General features: G+C 42.3%; 1 protein-coding gene across 1 annotated transcript in view; it reads right to left on the minus strand.

The window, feature by feature from the left end:
• MYO5C (myosin VC) overlaps window positions 1–19,388 on the minus strand; it is a 119,461-nt gene that overhangs the window by 17,570 nt on the left and 82,503 nt on the right. The window contains exons 33-36 of the mRNA XM_053595124.1: window positions 16,623–16,710; window positions 13,261–13,359; window positions 11,825–11,979; window positions 8,639–8,728 (exon numbers count right to left, since the gene is read on the minus strand). Coding sequence (XP_053451099.1) covers window positions 8,639–8,728; window positions 11,825–11,979; window positions 13,261–13,359; window positions 16,623–16,710 — 432 coding nt within the window. The remainder of the gene's footprint in view (window positions 1–8,638; window positions 8,729–11,824; window positions 11,980–13,260; window positions 13,360–16,622; window positions 16,711–19,388) is intronic.

The raw sequence follows: 19,388 nt of genomic DNA on the forward strand, positions 1-19,388 counted from the left end.
TTAGCAAATAACCTGGTGGATTAGAGCTGCACCAAGAGAGAAGGTTGAAGAATGCACATCAACCCCGCTGAGGCAAGCTGTGACCCCAAGGATACAAACAAAAGGTACAAAATCCATCATCAAGTGGACGCGAGTCCCCTCGCCCATGAGAACGGCTCGGAGTGCCCCACAAACAAATGAGCAGAGTTCAAAGGTCATCCCACTACACTCCACGGGAGAGAAGCTCTAAAAACTGGACCTACCTCGCCTCCTAGGGTGCCACGGCGTTCTCCTGCCAGGCATAAAACTGTATAAAAATGTATATATTCTCTACCTGCAACTCTGAGCTCCCAGCACTCCCCTCCACTCTCACTCAGAGGTCTGGAGGCCTGTCCCCCAGGAGTCCAGATTCTTGGGTGATTTCTTGATGGGGTGTGGACAGGGTCTAAACTGCAGCTGGTCAGTGCTGACTCTGGGGCACGGGAGTGAGGAGAGGATGGTTGGCTGAGAGGGAACCACACCAGAGAGGCGGTGCCCTGAGGTGCAGAGCAGCAGCCGTCTTTTGGCAATAATAGGGCTCACTCCCAGATATTCTGAAGCCACACCCCCTGTCCCCCTGGGCAAACAGAGGAGGCCGAACATCTACTCAGGTGGTAACCACCATGGAACAGATCTGGTATGGAAACGCAGGCCCCATGAGTAAAGGGTTTGCCTGAGGCGTTACTGGCCTAGGTGGAGTGCAGGGACTAGAACTGCACGTGCAGAGCTGGGAAGTTCCCAGGGTGGGGCTGACCCAGAGGACCGCTTTACTGAGCCTAAGACGCACCCGGCCCTCAGGGGATCGTCAGCCTATAGACAAAGGAAGACAGGAGCCTAGAACTGACAGGTAACCGAATATAAACCTGCAGGAGCAAAGACAGGGCCTGAGGTGCAGGCTTTGGGAACTCAAAACAGCTTCTCTTCTGCAGGGAAATTTAGCAGGGACAGAAACAAATTCTTGCAAAGTTGTCCTGTTCTGTTCTGTCAGTAACATCAATCAGGAGCGGGGCTGGAAATGAGTGAACACCCTCCAGCCTCCATCAAGCACCCGAGGTTGTCAGGCCTCACCTCCCCCTGCTAGATAGAGGCAGAGCGCAGTGGCCTGGCTAACAGAAATAGATTTCCCTGTGATTCAGGCAGGTGCAAACCCCTGGAGTATCTGTTCACTACAGGCAACTGGGTTAAAGCCCTGCAGGACTATCAGTGACTGGGTGTGACAGAGGTGCAAGGTGGGGAAGAAGGCATCAACCTTCCCAGACTGATCTATTTGCTGGGTGGGTCCTTCTGACTCCACGGAGACTGGAGCAAGCCATATCTGAGTAGTCACCAGACCCCTGCGATCCGGTTGCCAGAGACCTTTTAAACTCTCCCACCTGAGACAGGTGCTGACTGAGACAACTGATTTGGATCTTTTGAACTGAGCCAATCGCCCGAGGACGATTCAGGTGGTGCCCTGGGTGTGTGGCTGTAGGAAGGTTTGATTTTCCTTTACCAATTGTTGCCTGTGGAGGGTGGGGTGACTTAATTGCTGGTATTTCTCCACAACTGAGACTTCAACCCAGAGTAACTGTTTCACTAGGGTCGAAGAGAGACAAGCTGAAAACAAGACAGAACCACTTAGCCCCAACATATCAAACAGGTCCCGAGTTTCTCAGGCCATAGCAATGTACGGGTCCTCGACAAAGTTCCAGGGGAACAATCAAACGGTGTAAAACAATCATGGGGCAGAATCAGCTGAAAAACTCTGGTAACATGAATAACCAGAATAGATCAACCCCCCAAGGAAAGATATGGCAGATATAACTGAAGATCCCATTCATAAACAGCTGGCTGAGATGTCAGAAATCGAATTCAGAATTTGGATTGCAAACAAGATTAATAAAATGGAGGAAAATTTGGAATTAGAAATTCGAGCAGCAATTCAAAAGTCGGAATTAGAAATTCAAGGAGAAATTCAAAAGTTGTCTCAAGAATTTAATGAATTTAAAGACAAAACCACCAAAGATTTTGATGCACTGAAGCAAGAATTTGCAGCCCTCAAAGATTTGAAAAATACAGTAGAATCCCTCAGTAACAGAGTGGAACAAGCAGAAGGAAGGATTTCTGACATTGAAGACAAAGCTTTTGAATGCTCCCAAACTCTCAAAGAGGAAGAGAAATGGAGAGCAAAAATGGATCATTCTCTCAGAGAGCTCTGGGATAATTCAAAGAAGGTAATATCCGCCTCATTGGAATCCCTGAAAGTGATGAAGTGGCCTAACAAGGCACAGAGGCCCTTCTCCATGAAATTACGAAAGAGAATTTTCCAGACATGCCAAGAGATTCTGAAATTCAGATAGCAGACAGTTTCAGAACCCCAGCACGACTCAACCTGAATAAGACATCCCCCAGGCATATCATAATTAACTTCACTAAAGTGAATATGAAGGAGAAAATTCTGAAAGCAGCCAGATGTAAGAAATCCATTACCTACAAAGGGAAGAATATTAGAATGACTGCAGATCCCTCTGCTGAAACTTTTCAAGCCAGAAGAGGGTGGTCATTGACTTTTAATCTCCTTAAGCAAAATACTTTCAACCCCAGATCCTGTATCCAGCTAAACTGAGTTTCCTTTAAGATGGAGAAATTAAATACTTTAATGACATTCACATGTTGAAGAAATCTGCCATAATCAAACCAGCTCTTCAGGATATTCTCACACCTATCCTCCATAATGATCAGCCCAATCCTCTACCATAAAAGTAAACTCACTCAGAAACTTTTGATCAAACTCCAACTTCCACAGTGGCGAAAGGATTAAAAATGTCCACTGGACTTTCGAAAAATTCAATACCCAAAATTTTACCAGACTTATCAATATTCTCCATTAATGTGAATGGCCTAAACTGTCCTCCAAAAGGCACAGGTTAGCTGACTGGATACAAAAACTCAGGCCAGATATTTGCTGCATACAAGAATCACATCTTACCTTAAAAGATAAATATAGACTCAGGGTGAAAGGATGGTCCTCCATATTTCAGGCAAATGGAAATCAGAAAAAAGCAGGTGTTGAAATTCTATTTGCAGATACAATAGGCTTTAAACCAACAAAAGTAAGGAAGGATAAGAATGGTCACTTCATATTTGTTAAGGATAATACTCAATATGATGAGATTTCAATTATTAATATCTATGCACCCAACCAGAATGCACCTCAATTTATAAGAGAAACTCTAACAGACATGAGCAACTTGATTTTCTCCAGCTCCATAACAGTTGGAGATTTCAACACTCCTTTGGCAGTGTTGGATTGCTCCTCCAATAAGAAGATGAGCAAAGAAATTTTAGATTTAAACCTAACCATCCAACATTTGGGTTTAGCAGACATCTACAGAACATTTCATCCCAACAAAACCGAATACACATACTTCTCATCAGCCCACGGAACTTACTGCAAATCGATCTTAGGTCATAAGTCTAACCTCAGTAAATTTGAAGGAATAGAAATTATTCCTTGCATCTTCTCGGACCACCATGGAATAAAAGTTGAACTCAGTAACAACAGGAATCTGCATACTCATACAAAAACATGGAAATTAAATAACTTTATGCTGAATGATAGCTGGGTCACAGATGAGATTAAGAAGGAAATTGCCAGGCGGTGCCTGTGGCTCAGCGGGTAGGGCACCGGACCCATATACCGAGGGTGACAGGTTCAAACCCAGCCCCGGCCAAACTGCAACAAAAAAAAAATAGCCGGGTGTTGTGGCATGTGGCTGTAGTCCCAGCTACTTGGGAGGCTGAGTCAAGAGAATCGCCTAAGCCCAGGGATTTGGAGGTTGCTGTGAGCTGTGTGACGCCACGGCACTCTACTGAGGGTGATAAGGTGAGACTCTGTCTCCACAAAAAAAAAAAGAAGGAAATTGCCAAATTTTTGGAACAAAACAACAATGCAGACACAAATTATAAGAACCTCTGGGATACCACAAAGGCAGTTGTAAGAGGGAAATCTATAGCACTGCAAGCCTTCCTCAAGAAAACGAAAAGAAAGGAAGTTAATAACTTAATGGGACATCTCAAGCAACTGGAAAAGGAAGAACATTCCAACCCCAAACCCAGTAGAAGAAAAGAAATAACCAAAATTAGAGCAGAATTAAATGAAATTGAAAACAAAAGAATTGTACAACAGATCAATAAATCAAAAAGTTGATTTTTTGAAAAGGTCAATAAAATTGATAAATCTTTGGCTAACCTAACCTGGAAAAAAAGAGTAAAATCTCTAATCTCATCAATCAGAAGTGACAAAGACGAACTAACAACAGACTGCTCAGAAATTCAAAAAATCCTTAATGAACATTACAAGTAACTTTATTCTCATAAATATGAAAATCTGAAGGAAATTGACCAATACTTGGAAGCACGTCAACTTCCAAGACTTAGCCAGAATCAAGTGGAAATGTTGAACAGGCCCATATCAAGTTCTGAAATAGCATCAACTGTACAAAATCTGCCTAAAAAGAAAAGACCAGATGGCTTCATGTCAGAATTCTACCAAACCTTTAAAGAGGAATTAGTACCTATATAACTCGACCTGTTTCAAAATGTAGAAAAAAGAAGGAAGACTACCCAACACGTTCTATGAAGCAAACATCACCCTGATCCCCAAACCAGGAAAAGACCCAACAAGAAAAGAAAATTATAGACCACTATATTCACTAATGAATATAGATGCAAAAATATTCAAAAGATCCTAACAAACAGAATCCAGCAATGCATCAAACAAATTATACATCATGACCAAGTCGGTTTTATCCCAGGGTCTCAAGGCTGGTTCAATATACGTAAATCAGTATAATTCAGCACATAAACAAATTAAAAAACAAAGGCCATATGATTCTCTCAATTGATGCAGAAAAGCTTTTGATAATATACAGCATCTCTTCATGATCAGAACACTTAAGAAAATTGGTATTGAAGGGACATTTCTTAAACTGATAGAGGCCATCTACAGCAAACCCATAGCCAATATCGTATTAAATGGAGTTAAATTGAAATCATTTCCACTCCGATCAGGAACCAGACAAGGCTGCCCATTGTCTCCATTGCTCTTTAACAATGTAATGGAAGTTTTAGCCATTGCAATTAGGGAAGAAAAGGCAATGAAGGGTATTCATATAGGGTCAGAAGAGATCAAACTTTCGCTCTTCGCAGATGATATGACTGTATATCTGGAAAACACCAGGGATTCTACTACAAAACTCTTAGAAGTGATCAAGGAATACAGCAGCGTCTAAGGTTACAAAATCAACATTCATAAATCTGTAGCCTTTATATATACCAACAATAGTCAAGCTGAAAAAACAGTTAAGGACTCTATTCCATTCACAGTAGTGCCAAAGAAGATGAAATACTTGGGAGTTTATCTAACAAAGGATGTGAAAGGTCTCTATAAAGAGAACTATGAAACTCTAAGAAAAGAAATAGCTGAAAATGTTAACAAATGGAAAAACATACCATGCTCATGGCTGGGAAGAATCAACATTGTTAAAATGTGCATACTATCCAAAGCAATATACAATTTTAATGCAATCCCTATTAAAGCTCCACTGTCATACTTTAAAGATCTTGAAAAAAATAATACTTCGTTTTATATGGAATCAGAAAAAACCTTGAATAGTCAAGACATTACTCAGAAATAAAAACAAAGCAGGAGGAATCATGCTACCAGACCTCAGACTATACTACAAATCGATAGTGATCGAATCAGCATGGTACTGGCACAAAAACAGAGAAGTAGATGTCTGGAACAGAATAGATAACCAAGAGATGAATCCAGCTACTTACCGTTATTTGATCTTTGACAAGCCAATTAAAAACATTCAGTGGGGAAAAGATTCCCTATTTAATAAATGGTGCTGGGTGAACTGGCTGGCAAACTGTAGAAGACTGAAACTGGACCCACACCTTTCACCATTAACTAAGGTAGATTCTCACTGGATTAAAGATTTAAACTTTAGACATGAAAGTATAAAAATACTAGAAGAGAGTGCAGGGAAAACTCTTGAAGAAATCCGTCTGGGTGAGTATTTTATAAGGAGGACCCCCCGGGCAATTGAAGCAGCTTCAAAAATACACTACTGGGACCTGATCAAACTAAAAAGCTTCTGCACAGCCAAGAACACAGTAAGTAAAGCAAGCAAACAGCCCTCAGAATGGGAGAAGACATTTGCAGGTTATGTCCCCGACAAAGGTTTAATAACCAGAATCCACAGAGAACTCAAACGTATAAGCAAGAAAAGAACAAATGATCCCATCGCAGGCTGGGCAAGGGACTTAAAGAGAAACTCCTTTGAAGAAGACAGCACACGGCCTACAGACATATGAAAAAATGCTCATCATCTTTAATCATCAGAGAAATGCAAATCAAAACTACCTTGAGATACCATCTAACTCCAGTAAGATTAGCCCATATCACAAAATCCCAAGACCAGAGATGATGGCGTGGATGTGGAGGAAAGGGAACACTTCTACACTGCACTGCTGGTGGGAAACATTTCCAAACATTTTGGAAAGATGTTTGGAGAACACTTAGAGATCTAAAAATAGATCTGCCATTCAATCCTATAATTCCTCTAGTAGGCATATAACCATAAGACCAAAAATCACATTATAACAAAGATATTTGTACGAGAATGTTTATTGCAGCCCAATTCATAATTGCTAAGTCATGGAAAAAGCAAGCCCAAGTGCCCATCGATCCACGAATGGATTAATAAATTGTGGTATATGTACACCATGGAATATTATGCAGCCTTAAAGAAAGATGGAGACTTTACCTCTTTCATGTTTACATGGATGGAGCTGGAACATAGTCTTCTTAGTAAAGTATCTCAAGAATGGAAGAAAAAGTATCCAATGTACTCAGCCCTACTATGAAACTAATTTATGGCTTTCACATGAAAGCTATAACCCAGTTACAACCTAAGAATAGGGGGAAGGAGGAAAGGGAAGGGACGGAGGGGGGCGGGAGGTGGAGGGAGGGTGATTGGTGGGATTACACCTGCGGTGCATCTTACAAGGGTACATGTGAAACTTAGTAAACGTAGAATGTAAATGTCTTAACACAATAACTAAGAAAATGCCAGAAGGCTATGTTAACCAGTGTGATGAAAATGTGTCAAACAGTGTATAAAACCAGTGTATGGTGCCCCATGATCACATTAATGTACACAGTTATGATTTAATAATAAAAAAATATGGTAACTGAAAAAAAACAGACAGGGAAGAGAACATTGTTATACATGGCTAAAGCAGGCAAAGAAAGTATCAGCAAATAAATAGTGCTGAATAATCTACCCTTCCAGCGATGTTTCACTGATGCCAGTTTGTCTTAAATTGACTAACCTGTGCCTCCCCGTTTCAGGATTCCTTTTAGTCAGAGGTTGGATTTGCTCTATTTACTTCTTTCCTTCTATCTTACCAGTCACATTACTGTTACATTTTACCTTCTTTCCATTGGGACAACTAGCTATCCGCATGGAAGAAGATATGAAATCATTATCTAACATATCAATTTGAGATCAATTGATAATGACACCGAGTTTGGATAGGTAAAAACGTAATTGTGAACGCTAAATGTGAACTAGTCTAGAAGAGAATATTTTCATGATCTCAGGCTAGGGAAGAATTTCTTGAATAAGATACACAGTACAAATCATAACAGAACAAGACTGATAGGTGTCAGTGTACCAAAATTCAAAAACTATGTGTGACAAAGGATTTCATTTAGGAAATTAGAAGATCCATCTATAACATGCAATGACCTGCTATAATCAATAAGAAAAAAATAGATCCAAAGAAGAATGAAAAAAGAATGTGACTAGGTAATTTAACCCAAGTGACCAATAAGCATACAAACTGATGCTTGATTTCACTAGTGATCAAATAAATGCAATTTAAATCAACAAGATGCCATCTCATGCCCTCGAGATGGGTAAATAATAATAATGCCTGTCAGTATCAAGTGTTGGTAAAGGTAGGGGACCTTGGAAATGTCATCTACTGCTGGTGGGACCATAAAATAGTGTAATCATTTTAGAGACACTGAGAACCCTAAAAGTCATGTTGTTATTTTAGTTCACTGAACTTCTTCTCTGTGAGTAGTACTCGAAGGTGGAGAACTCATTGATGACATCAGACCCCCGGAAGCAAGGTCAGAGTCACAAAGGAGACACTTTTATAGATTATGGAAGGACAATCAGAATCTTGTAGAGAGAACAGTAGTGACAAGACAGGCATAGTGAACCGAGGGCTGTAGTTTAGAGTCATTGTACTGAAAGTTTCCCAGCCAGAAGGAAACTTAAAATTCATCTAATCTACCTATTCATTTAGAAGTAAAGGAAACCTAGGAGGCTCAGGGCTGTGTTCAAGGTCTCAGCTTCTTCCAGAAGTCTCTGGCCTGTGGTGGACACCTAGGAGTCCAGTAGGTAATGTGCAGTTGGCCTGCTGTGTGCAGAGGAGCCAGACAGCCAGTTGCAACAGAAGCCACGCCTGGCACTGGCTGTCCCAATCCCTAATCCCTCCAGGAAGCTCTGGCTCATGAGGAGGTCACACGTGACACAGCTCTGGCCAGGATGCATACCTCTTCTCCACTGTACTGCTTCAGGCAGTTGAGGAAATGGCAGGTATTGGAAAGCCAAAAGGACAGCATCTCAAAGTCTTCTAAATGTTCCTTTAAAAAAATAAGAAAAAACAGAATTGGACTGGATGCTTACCCACGCCTCTGAGCATCTTACTTGTTTAACTTGTAGCTCTGGGCCAAAATTAATTTTTTAATGCACTAAGGCTCTAATCCAATTTACATTGTAATTATACACGTAAGAGCTTATATTTTTATGGCAGGTTACGGTCTGCAAAATGTTTCTGTACGGGCACATCGCTCGTTATGAAGCTTGAAGCAGGCCTGGCAGGAATGCACAAGAAATATGTGTCTCGGTTCTTGCTCTCTGAAGTTCACATTCTGACCAGGAAGACAGATATAACAAAGGGAGGACACAGTCAAACAGGCGACTAAGTGCCCAAACCATGGTATAGGCTGTGCTTCCAAAGTTCAGGACAGAGCTGACAAGGATGCAGGACAGCTGGGGAAACTCACAGAGAGGCAGCAGGATGGAGCCCTGGGAAGGAGGGGAGGGACAGGGGGACTGTCGGGGCAGGAAGAGGAGGAACAAGGCAAGCTGGCTTCCACAGGGACCAGAGGGGTGAGAGGAAAACTGGAAAAACCCTAGGGTTTTCCTAGGAAAACTGGAAACCAAGGGAGGAGGGTTTTGAGAAGGTGATGCTCATGCTTTAGTCTATTTAAGAATAATAAAAATTAAAGAAATATCATTGGTTTCAGCAAGAGGAACTACTGGTGATCTTTCCAGAGAGTGACAGGGCAGAAGCCTGATTGCAAGGAGTGACAAAGGGAGCTGGTGGAGGGCACTAGCTTATGCATCATTTTGGCAGCCCACGGGTGCCAAAGAGCGGCTGAGGCGGGCATGTGGCCCTAAGTGCTGTGTGTGGGAGGTAGCCACGGGCAGATCCTGGGTGCATACAAAGGCAGAGGGAAGGAGCCACGGAGAAGTTGAGATTGAAGATGCTGTTGAGAAAGGGGACTTATACCCCTCATGCAATGCATCTTTTGGTTTATAAATACCTTAGAACCTCTGTATGTTGACACCCCCCCCCCCCGCAAAGGGACTAAAATAAACAGGTCAACATACAGAGGTGGTCAACATAAGGAACTAGGCCTTCTGTACTGATACATACATGCGGTGCATGTCACATCTATGAAAATTAGGTCAACTTAAGGACGTAGTCAATGTAGAGAGGTGGTCAGCTATGGAGGTTCTACTGTACTTAGCAGCAGAATGAAGTGAATACCACGCACATAGGGCTGGAACACAGTGCCGATTTGTCTTATCTTAAAAAACTGCACCCGTAGCTCAGTGGTTAGGGCACCGGCCACATGCACTGGGGCTGGTGGGTTCGAACCTGGCCCAGGCCTTCTAAACAACAATGACAACAACAAAAAAATACGCGGTGCTGTGGCAGGTGCCTGTAGTCCCAGTTACTTGAGAGGCTGAGGCAAGAGAATCGCTTAAGCCCAAGAGTTTGAGGTTGCTGTGAGCTGTGACGCCACAGCACTCTACCAAGGGCGATGTAATGAGACTCTGTCTCAAAAATAAACAAAATAAAACAAACAAACAAAAACTCCAGTTTTGAAAATGGGACAGGGAAGACATCAATTTATGGAATCCCCTTCCAAAAGCACTCTGGTGGCTCCATGAAGATAGTGACTATAAAGCACCCAGCACTCCATAAATGCTAACTTTCAACTCCTAACTCTAAATGAATAATGAATTCTTTGTACTCATTTTTTGAAGGGGAGGGGAGAAATACCACTCTCTGACCTCTCATACATCTACTGTTTTTATTCTTCTTTCTTCCTAGAGTATTTAAAATAGGATTTATTTCCTTATGATTCTAATATTTTACTAAACGTAAGGTAGGCCCTCCCCTACCCAAATTCAAATATGTAGCAATATCATTGCCACTCTTTGGGAGGGGCAGGAAAAGTATTGGATATTCCTATGTGTAAGGTAAACTGGTTGGCCATGTCTTAGAAAGAGAGGAAGCAGGTTGCGTATCAACTCCACTTACTTCAGTTAATGGAATTTCTACATCCAGAACAGCACCAAGTCCAGCTTTGTGCTGAATTAAGCACCTGTCCCGTGCCGTGGTGGGTGGCTAGCCCAAGATTCCAAAATGAGCCAAAATTATTATTCAAATAAACCACCCAGGTGAACAAGAATCCAGGTCTGCTTAGGAAAAATGTTCAATGCTTAGTTACAATTATTTACTTATTTTTTTACTTACTGAGTTTCTAGGGGAAAAAAATCAGTATGCTAAGAATGGTTTTACGATTATGCTTCTCCTAGAAAGGAAATGAGTAATGAACTTAATCTTATTCTTATATCAGCATGTTCTTTGTCATTGTCATTCTTGATCATTGTCCACATGTCACACTATGAAGAGATTGTTCATAAAGAGTTCAGCTGGTGAGTTCTGATATACACACTATACCTCCTATGGTGGGTGCCCTCCCACCCAGTAGCAAACTGCTGGCTGTCTGCATGTCAAAGAATTCCAATAAGAACAATGTCCTAGGGAATGGCAGGCAGCAAATCGGAAGAAACCTGGATCCCTACATGACCATGGGGAGCAGAGCTTCCTTCCAACCTGGATGGCTCACTATGGGATTACTATAGAGCAAAGAAAAATCCTCCATCTTGTTTAAGTCACTGTTTATTGGGGTGAGAGTGGTAGCAATCTTACAGCTATAATTGCTGAACCTTACTAAGTAATTAATCTGACATACACATAACTTATTTTCATTTGCGAATGGGAAATAAAAGTACATAATGCAGTTTTATAGGGAGAATTATATAACTGCCAAAGGATGAGATGAGCAATTTCCTACTCCCTCCCATTTCTCATTGTTCACACTTGTTCCACTGATAGAACATTTATGTCTCAGAGCCAGTAATTTCATACCCCAAGGGGATAGAAGCAGTGAGGATAGTTGCAACCAGATTGTAGTTTTACAGGGAAGGCTGTGAGGTCTACTGGCAGATCCTCATCCACTTGTCTTTCTGTAACAGCTAGTTTGAAGAATCATGTGGCTCACCAAAGACAGGAGGCTAAGCTGGGCCCCTGGGCGTTCCCGCAGGCATTCCTAAAGTAGATCTAATGCCAAGGGCTAATGTTGAAGACAGTTCCCTACCTTAACCACCTGCTTGATGCCATTGATGGTGCTGTTCATGAGGGACTTCAGCATGTTGGCGTCATTTACGGAGTCTGCGTAGCGTACGCACATGAACAGGATGTGAGCTGGAAGCCCGGGGATCATGTTCACCACCACGCCACGGGGCTTCAGGTCTGCAGCAGAGGGTGCCAATGAGGATTACAGCTACAGGTCTGCTCTTTTCCTGAGGAAGCTCTAACTAGGGGGCAGGAGCCCACTTTGCTGTGCTTGATGCAATGCCTAAATGCACAGGGATTTCTTTTCTCTTTGAGGAATTCAGTCTGGCTCCTTGGTTGGCAAAACACACAGGTGCTACCTATTCCTCTAGCTTCTCATTTGCTAGGATCTTTCTCTTTTTTAAAAGGTAGGCTAAGAGACACATATTTGTACTTTTTACTGGTGTGGAGACCCTGGATTTCAGACCCCTAGTGTAAGAAAAGAATCCCTCCCCAAGCTCTTCCATGAGGAGGGGATATGGCATAACCTGTCACTGGAAGCTGCCTTGAGCAGGGCAAGCACAGACACAGTGCTGCACAGAGGCAGGGCTACTCAGCCTGGGTGGAAGAGAAGGGCAGAGAGACAGCATGGCCGTGAAGGGAAGGGAGAAACTATAGAACAAGCCAAGATAGGCAAACAAGGTTCTGCCCACGGGCACATTAAGACAGAGGAATGACAAGAATGGGACCAGGGTGCAGCAGTTAAGAGGGGACAGGAAAGGGGGGGGTGCCCAGGTGACCCGGGGGTGTCGCTTGGAAGAAGAGGAAGTAAGACTATGCATTGGCTTTCAGTGTCAAGATCTTGGGACCAGCTGATAGGGAGGCAGATTGTCTCCCTTCCCCAGAAACCCACGTGGAAGGCCCTGGTGAAGACAGTGTGGTAAGATTGTCCTAAGACACTAACCCCTGAGCAGGCACCCTGGGACATTCCCCTGGCTGCAGTATATCTGAGAGCCCCATCACACTGCCTGCATGAATGAGTGTCTCAGCAGGCGTCCAGAGGAGCCAGAGGCACCGTGATTTCCACTGTGGAGCCTGCGTGAGACACAAAGCTGAGGAGATACGTCTTCTACCTTGACTCTACAATTAGACTCTGGGAAAGGTCAGGGCAATGGTTCTCAACTAAGGACAGTTTGGGCTCCCGGAGGACATTTGGCAATATCTGAAGACAGTTTCTACTGTCATGACTCGGGGTTGCTCCTGGCTTCTGGCGAGTAGAAATTCAGGATGCTGATCAGTACCCTACAGTGCACAGCCCGCTCCACCCCAGCAAAGAGTTACTGTCAATAGTGCTGAGGATGGAAGAAGCAATGGAGGAAGAGAGAGAAGACAAGGGACCACCCGCCCAGGGCTTGGGCATTGACCGATGCACAAGTTCTCAAAAAGAAAGCAAAAGTCAAGAGTTCCCGCTTTCACTACCAAGAATGAGGTTCTGAATGAGCTTGGCCTCGTCTTCTCTCTTATATTCCAGCATTCCAAGGTACTCCTTGGGTCCCGATGACAAGGGCGCATCACTGGCTGCAGACAGAGGCAAATGGTGAGCAAAATACACAAACACAACTCTCACAGGTTTCTGAGACTACTCAGCCTCCTTCTATCCCCATCCTGGCTGGTTTGCAAATGGACTTCTGTGGCTTTCAGATTAAAACTGTCTTGTATCCTGATGAATTTCCCCTATGGATTTTATCTATGAGCATATCAGTGGTACTGCTAAGTTATCCTTGAGAAAAGCCTTATGAGCACCTGATACGGATCCGGCACGGCGGGAAGGGGAAAGAAATAACAAAAATGTTGCCCTGTCTCCAAGATTCCGATGCTACAGTGAAAAGAGCCAGACTCAGGAACTGTTTTGGTGTACAAAGTCCCAATCTGCACAGTCCTGACTAAGAGGGCTTTATTAGTTTCCTATGACTACTGTAACAAATCGTCACGAAAGTGGCCATTTTTAGTGGCTTAGAACAATGCACGTTTTTTTTTTTTTTTTTATTATTATTTATTTATTTTTTTTATTGTTGGGGATTCATTGAGGGTACAATAAGCCAGGTTACACTGATTGCAATTGTTAGGTAAAGTCCCTCTTGCAATCATGTCTTGCCCCCATAAAGTGTGACACACACCAAGGCCCCACCCACCTCCCTCCTTCCCTCTTTCTGTTTCCCCCCCCATAACCATAATTGTCATTAATTGTCCTCATATCAAAATTGAGTACATAGGATTCATGCTTCTCCATTCTTGTGATGCTTTACTAAGAATAATATCTTCCACGTCCATCCAGGTTAATACGAAGGATGTAAAGTCTCCATTTTTTTTAATGGCTGAATAGTATTCCATGGTATACATATACCACAGCTTGTTAATCCATTCCTGGGTTGGTGGGCATTTAGGCTGTTTCCACATTTTGGTGACTGTAAATTGAGCTGCAATAAACAGTCTAGTACAAGTGTCCTTATGATAAAAGGATTTCTTTCCTTCTGGGTAGATGCCCAGTAATGGGATTGCAGGATCAAATGGGAGGTCTAGCTTGAGTGCTTTGAGGATTCTCCATACTTCCTTCCAGAAAGGTTGTACTAGTTTGCAGTCCCACCAGCAGTGTAAAAGTGTTCCCTTCTCTCCACATCCACGCCAGCATCTGCAGTTTTGAGATTTTGTGATGTGGGCCATTCTCACTGGGGTTAGATGATATCTCAGGGTTGTTTTGATTTGCATTTCTCTAATATATAGAGATGATGAACATTTTTTCATGTGTTTGTTAGCCATTCGTCTGTCGTCTTTAGAGAAAGTTCTATTCATGTCTCTTGCCCATTGATATAAGGGATTGTTGGCTTTTTTCATGTGGATTAATTTGAGTTCTCTATAGATCCTAGTTATCAAGCTTCTGTCTGATTGAAAATATGCAAATATCCTTTCCCATTGTGTAGGTTGTCTCTTTGCTTTGGTTATTGTCTCCTTAGCTGTACAGAAGCTTTTCAGTTTAATCAAGTCCCATTTGTTTATTTTTGTTGTTGCAATTGCCATGGCAGTCTTCTTCATGAAGTCTTTCCCCAGGCCAATATCTTCCAGTGTTTTTCCTATGCTTTCTTGGAGGATTTTTATTGTTTCATGCCTTAAGTTTAAGTCCTTTATCCATCTTGAATCAATTTTTGTGAGTGGGGAAAGGTGTGGGTCCAGTTTCAGTCTTTTACATGTAGACATCCAGTTCTCCCAACACCATTTATTGAATAGGGAGTCTTTCCCCCAAGGTATGTTCTTGTTAGGTTTATCAAAGATTAGGTGGTTGTAAGATGTTAGTTTCATTCCTTGGTTTTCCATTCGATTCCAAGTGTCTATGTCTCTGTTTTTGTGCCAGTACCATGCTGTCTTGAGCACTATGGCTTTGTAGTATAGACTAAAATCTGGTATGCTGATGCCCCCAGCTTTATTTTTATTACAGAGAACTGCCTTAGCTATACGGGGTTTTTTCCAGTTCCATACAAAACGCAGAATCATTTTTTCCAAATCTTGAAAGTATGATGTTGGTATTTTGATAGGAATGGCATTGAATAGGTAGATTGCTTTGGGAAGTATGGACATTTTAACAATGTTGATTCTTCCCATCCATGAGCATGGTATGTTCTTCCATTTGTTAATATCCTCTGCTATTTCCTTTCTGAGGATTTCATAGTTTTCTTTATACAGGTCCTTCACCTCCTTCGTTAGGTATATTCCTAGGTACAATGCACGTTTTTAATGTTACAGTTCTAAAGTTAGAAGTCTAGCAGCCAAGCCAGAATGGAGAATGGTGACTCATCCGTTCATTCATTCCTGAGCTGGAAGGACAGATCAGGTCCCTCCTCTCACGAGGCAGACTGCCATTTGTCATTTATTATTGAAGGGGGAAGATCTTCGATTTGGTTTTGGACATTTCACAATTGAGGTGAAAGTTGGATGAATGAGAATAAAGAAGTTCTTTGAAGAAATGAATATAGAAAAAGGAACACACAGCTGACGATACACACAGCCTTAGCAATAAAGGCAGGGAGGAAGAGGAAACAGTAATGAAGAACAAAAGAGTGAGAAATGTAAGGACAGAGAGGAAGACAGGTACAGATCAGTGACTTAGAGGAGGAGGAAAGAAAAGCTGAGGGTCCTTTTCTCAGGAGTTCATGGAAACGCTTTTAGTGTGTGGTGCAGTCCAAGCTGGGATATACGGCTTCTTAGTTCTCTACTGTTTACAGTTTCCTTTTTTTGTTCTTTTCTTTCTTTCTTTTTTTTTTTTTTTTGAGACAGAGAGTCGCACTTTGTCACCCTTGATGATGTCACAGCTCACAGCAACCTCATAGTCTTGGGCTTAAGCGATCCTCTTGCCTCAGCCTCCCAAGTAGCTGGGACTACAGGCACCCACCACAACGGCCAGCTATTTTTAGAGACGGATCTCGCTCTGGCTCAGGCTGGTCTCGACTCTTGTGGGCTCAGGCAAGCCACCCACCTCAGCTTCCTAAGTGCTGGTATTACAGGCATGAGCCACTATGCCTGGCTATGGTTTCATTTTTAAATGAAATGAGAGTTGTAGGATATCCTTGCAAATACATGAGTACATCTGGTACCATCTGAGGGGCAGTAGGTACCAGTGCAGGGCTCCTGCCTCAATGGATTTGTTCATTAGCTCATAATTAGGTATTAAATCTACGGTTAGGAATTATTCCTTTGGGTTTCATAGGCTTTGGACCAGATAAACACTTGAGTGCATGCTGACCTTAGCTCAAAGCTCCAAAGAATAAGAAAGTGAGTATCATTTTTCCTACCTTTTTCAATTGTCTTGGTTAGAGTCCTGACTTGATCTTGTAGTTTTTTAATTACTCTGTCCTTCATGTCTAATTCTTCTTCAAGATCCTTCAGAAATAAAAAACAAGAATATTACCTCAGAAGCATTATCTCTTAACCCATTTTTTAGTAACGGCTTTATTGAGTTATATAATTCACAAGCCATACAATTCACCCACGTAAAGTGTAGAACTCAATGGTTTTTCAGTGTAGTCCTGGTTGTGCTATCATCACCATTATCTAATTCTGGAACATTTTCCTTATCCCCCAAAGAACAGTATAACCTTCACCCGTCCCTCTCTAGTTTCTTCTTCCCCTCCAGCCCCTGGCAACCACTCATCTACTTTCTATCTCCAAGGATTTGCCGATTCTGGACATTTCATATAAATGAAATCGTATGACAGGTGGTCTTTTGTGTCCAGCTTCTCCCAATTAGTATCCTGTTTTCAAGGTTCTTCCATGTGACAGCAGGCATAAGAATTTCAGTCCTTTTTATGGCCGAATCATATCCTATCATGTGAATATATTACATTTATCTTTCCCCTTACTATAAAGTAATGCCAATTATAGAATTTAAGAATATGAGGGTCAGAAGCAGTCTTTCTGGATGTCAGAAGTTGAAGCCAGAGACACTATCCCGAGATTCGGGCCCTGGTTTTGCCTCTCCTTCCTGACAGGGAAGTGACCTTGCCACTGGAACTGAATTTGGCTCAAAAACCAGGAGAGTCCCAGATCACCTAGAAGTATTTCCTGTAAAGCACGTTGAGTGTTTCAGTTCTTCCTGAACTCTGAGGTCTTGATACAGAAGGGATTCAGGCTTCTGTGACCCAGCAAGACTCACGATACAGATATGCTGCAGCTGTGTGCCCCTGGGGACGCTCAGGGCCACGGGACATTGTGCTATTTCTATGCTGTGTGGCCTTCTCTCCCTGCTACCACCTTGTGCCCCTGGATGGACACAGTAGGAACTTTATTGACCTTACAAGTGAAGGCGTGGATTAGGCTTCTTCTAGTTTAAGCCCATCTTATAGTACATTTTTTAAAAGAATAACCATGGGCGGTGCCTGTGGCTCAGTGAGTAGGGCACCGGCCCCATATACTGAGGGTGGTAGGTTCAAACCTGCCCTGGCCAAACTGCAACAAAAAAATAGACAGGCATAGTGGCAGACTCCTGTAGTCCCAGCTACTTAGGAGGCTGAGGCAAGAGAATCGCTTAAGCCCAAGAGTATGAGGTTGCTGTGAGCTGTGAGCTGTGAGCTGTGATGCCACGGCACTCTACCTAGGGCAACATAGTGAGACTCTGTTTCAAAAAAATAATAAAAAAAAAATAAAAGAATAACCTATCAATCTATAACCTAGAAGAAACCACTGTTCTCATTTTGATTTATTTCATTCCTTTCCTTTTTTCTAATATGGTACACGTACATTTTATAAAATCGGGGTCATACTGCATCCAAAGTTTTTCAATCTTATATTGTTTTCTAATTACATTGGAGACATCCTTCCACGTGGCTGACAATATACTCAAACCATCATTTTAATGGCTGAGTCAGACAGTATACAACAATTTAACCTGCCCACTATTGTTAGACATCTGTTTGTTCTCTTTGGGTTTTATTTTCCCCTTATATAAGCGCTATGGACAAAATTCTTTCTCCATGTATCAGTATTGATTTAGGACAGAACCTTACAAGTTGGGTTATTGAGTCAAAGGGAATGACTTTCCACAAGTTCATGTTATTTGACTCCAAATCACCCCTCAGAAAAGTTCATGCCAATTTATATTTTCAGCAGCCATATATGACAATGCCTGTTTCCAGATGTCCTCTCTGGCACCATAAGATCTATTAATTCGACAGGCAAAAATAATGTCTTGCTTTAATTTCAAATTTATTTGGTAAATAGTGAGATGATTGCTAAAAGGTGTTTTTAAAAAAAAAATTATTAATTATTATTATTGAGACAGAGTCTCACTCTGTTGCTCAGGCTAGAGTTTCATGACATCATAGCTCACAGCAACCTCCAACTCCTAGTTCAAGTGATCCTCCTGCCTCAGTTTTCTGAGTGGCCAGGACTATAGGCACCCACCACAACGCCTGGGTAATTTTTTCTATTTTTAGTTGAGACAAGGTCTCATTCTTTTTCAGGTTCGTCTCAAACTCACTCCTAAGCTCAAATGATTCTCCCACCCTGGCCTTCCAGAGTGCTACGATTACAGGCATGAGCCACTGTGCCCAGCCTTTATTTCTTTTTTTTAATAAGAATCTTCTTTAGGGCTCAGCACCTGTAGCTCAAGCGGCTAAGGCACCAGCCACATACACCAGAGCTGGTGGGTTTGAATCCAGCCCAGGCCTGCCAAACAACAATGACAATTACAACCAAAAAATAGCCAGGCGTTGTGGCAGGCGCCTGTAGTCCCAGCTACTTGGGAGGCTGAGGCAAGAGGATCGCTTAAACCAAGAGTTTGAGGTTGCTGTGAGCAGTGATGCCACGACACTCCATCCAGGGCGACAGCTTGAGACTCTGTCTCAAAAAAAAAAAAAAAAAAGAATCTTTGGCTGAAAGGATCATATAGTGGGATAAAGAGTATCCCCTAAAATTCATGTCCAATGAGAACCCCAAAATGTGGCCTTACATGGAAATAGCTGTAATTAAACTAAGGATGGATATGAAATCATAGTAGGTTAGGGTGGGCCCTAAATCCAGTGAGAGTGTCCTGGTAATAGAAATGAACACCCAGAGGGAAG

Source organism: Nycticebus coucang, chromosome 6, assembly GCF_027406575.1.
Source record: "Nycticebus coucang isolate mNycCou1 chromosome 6, mNycCou1.pri, whole genome shotgun sequence".
Taxonomy (NCBI): domain Eukaryota; kingdom Metazoa; phylum Chordata; class Mammalia; order Primates; family Lorisidae; genus Nycticebus; species Nycticebus coucang.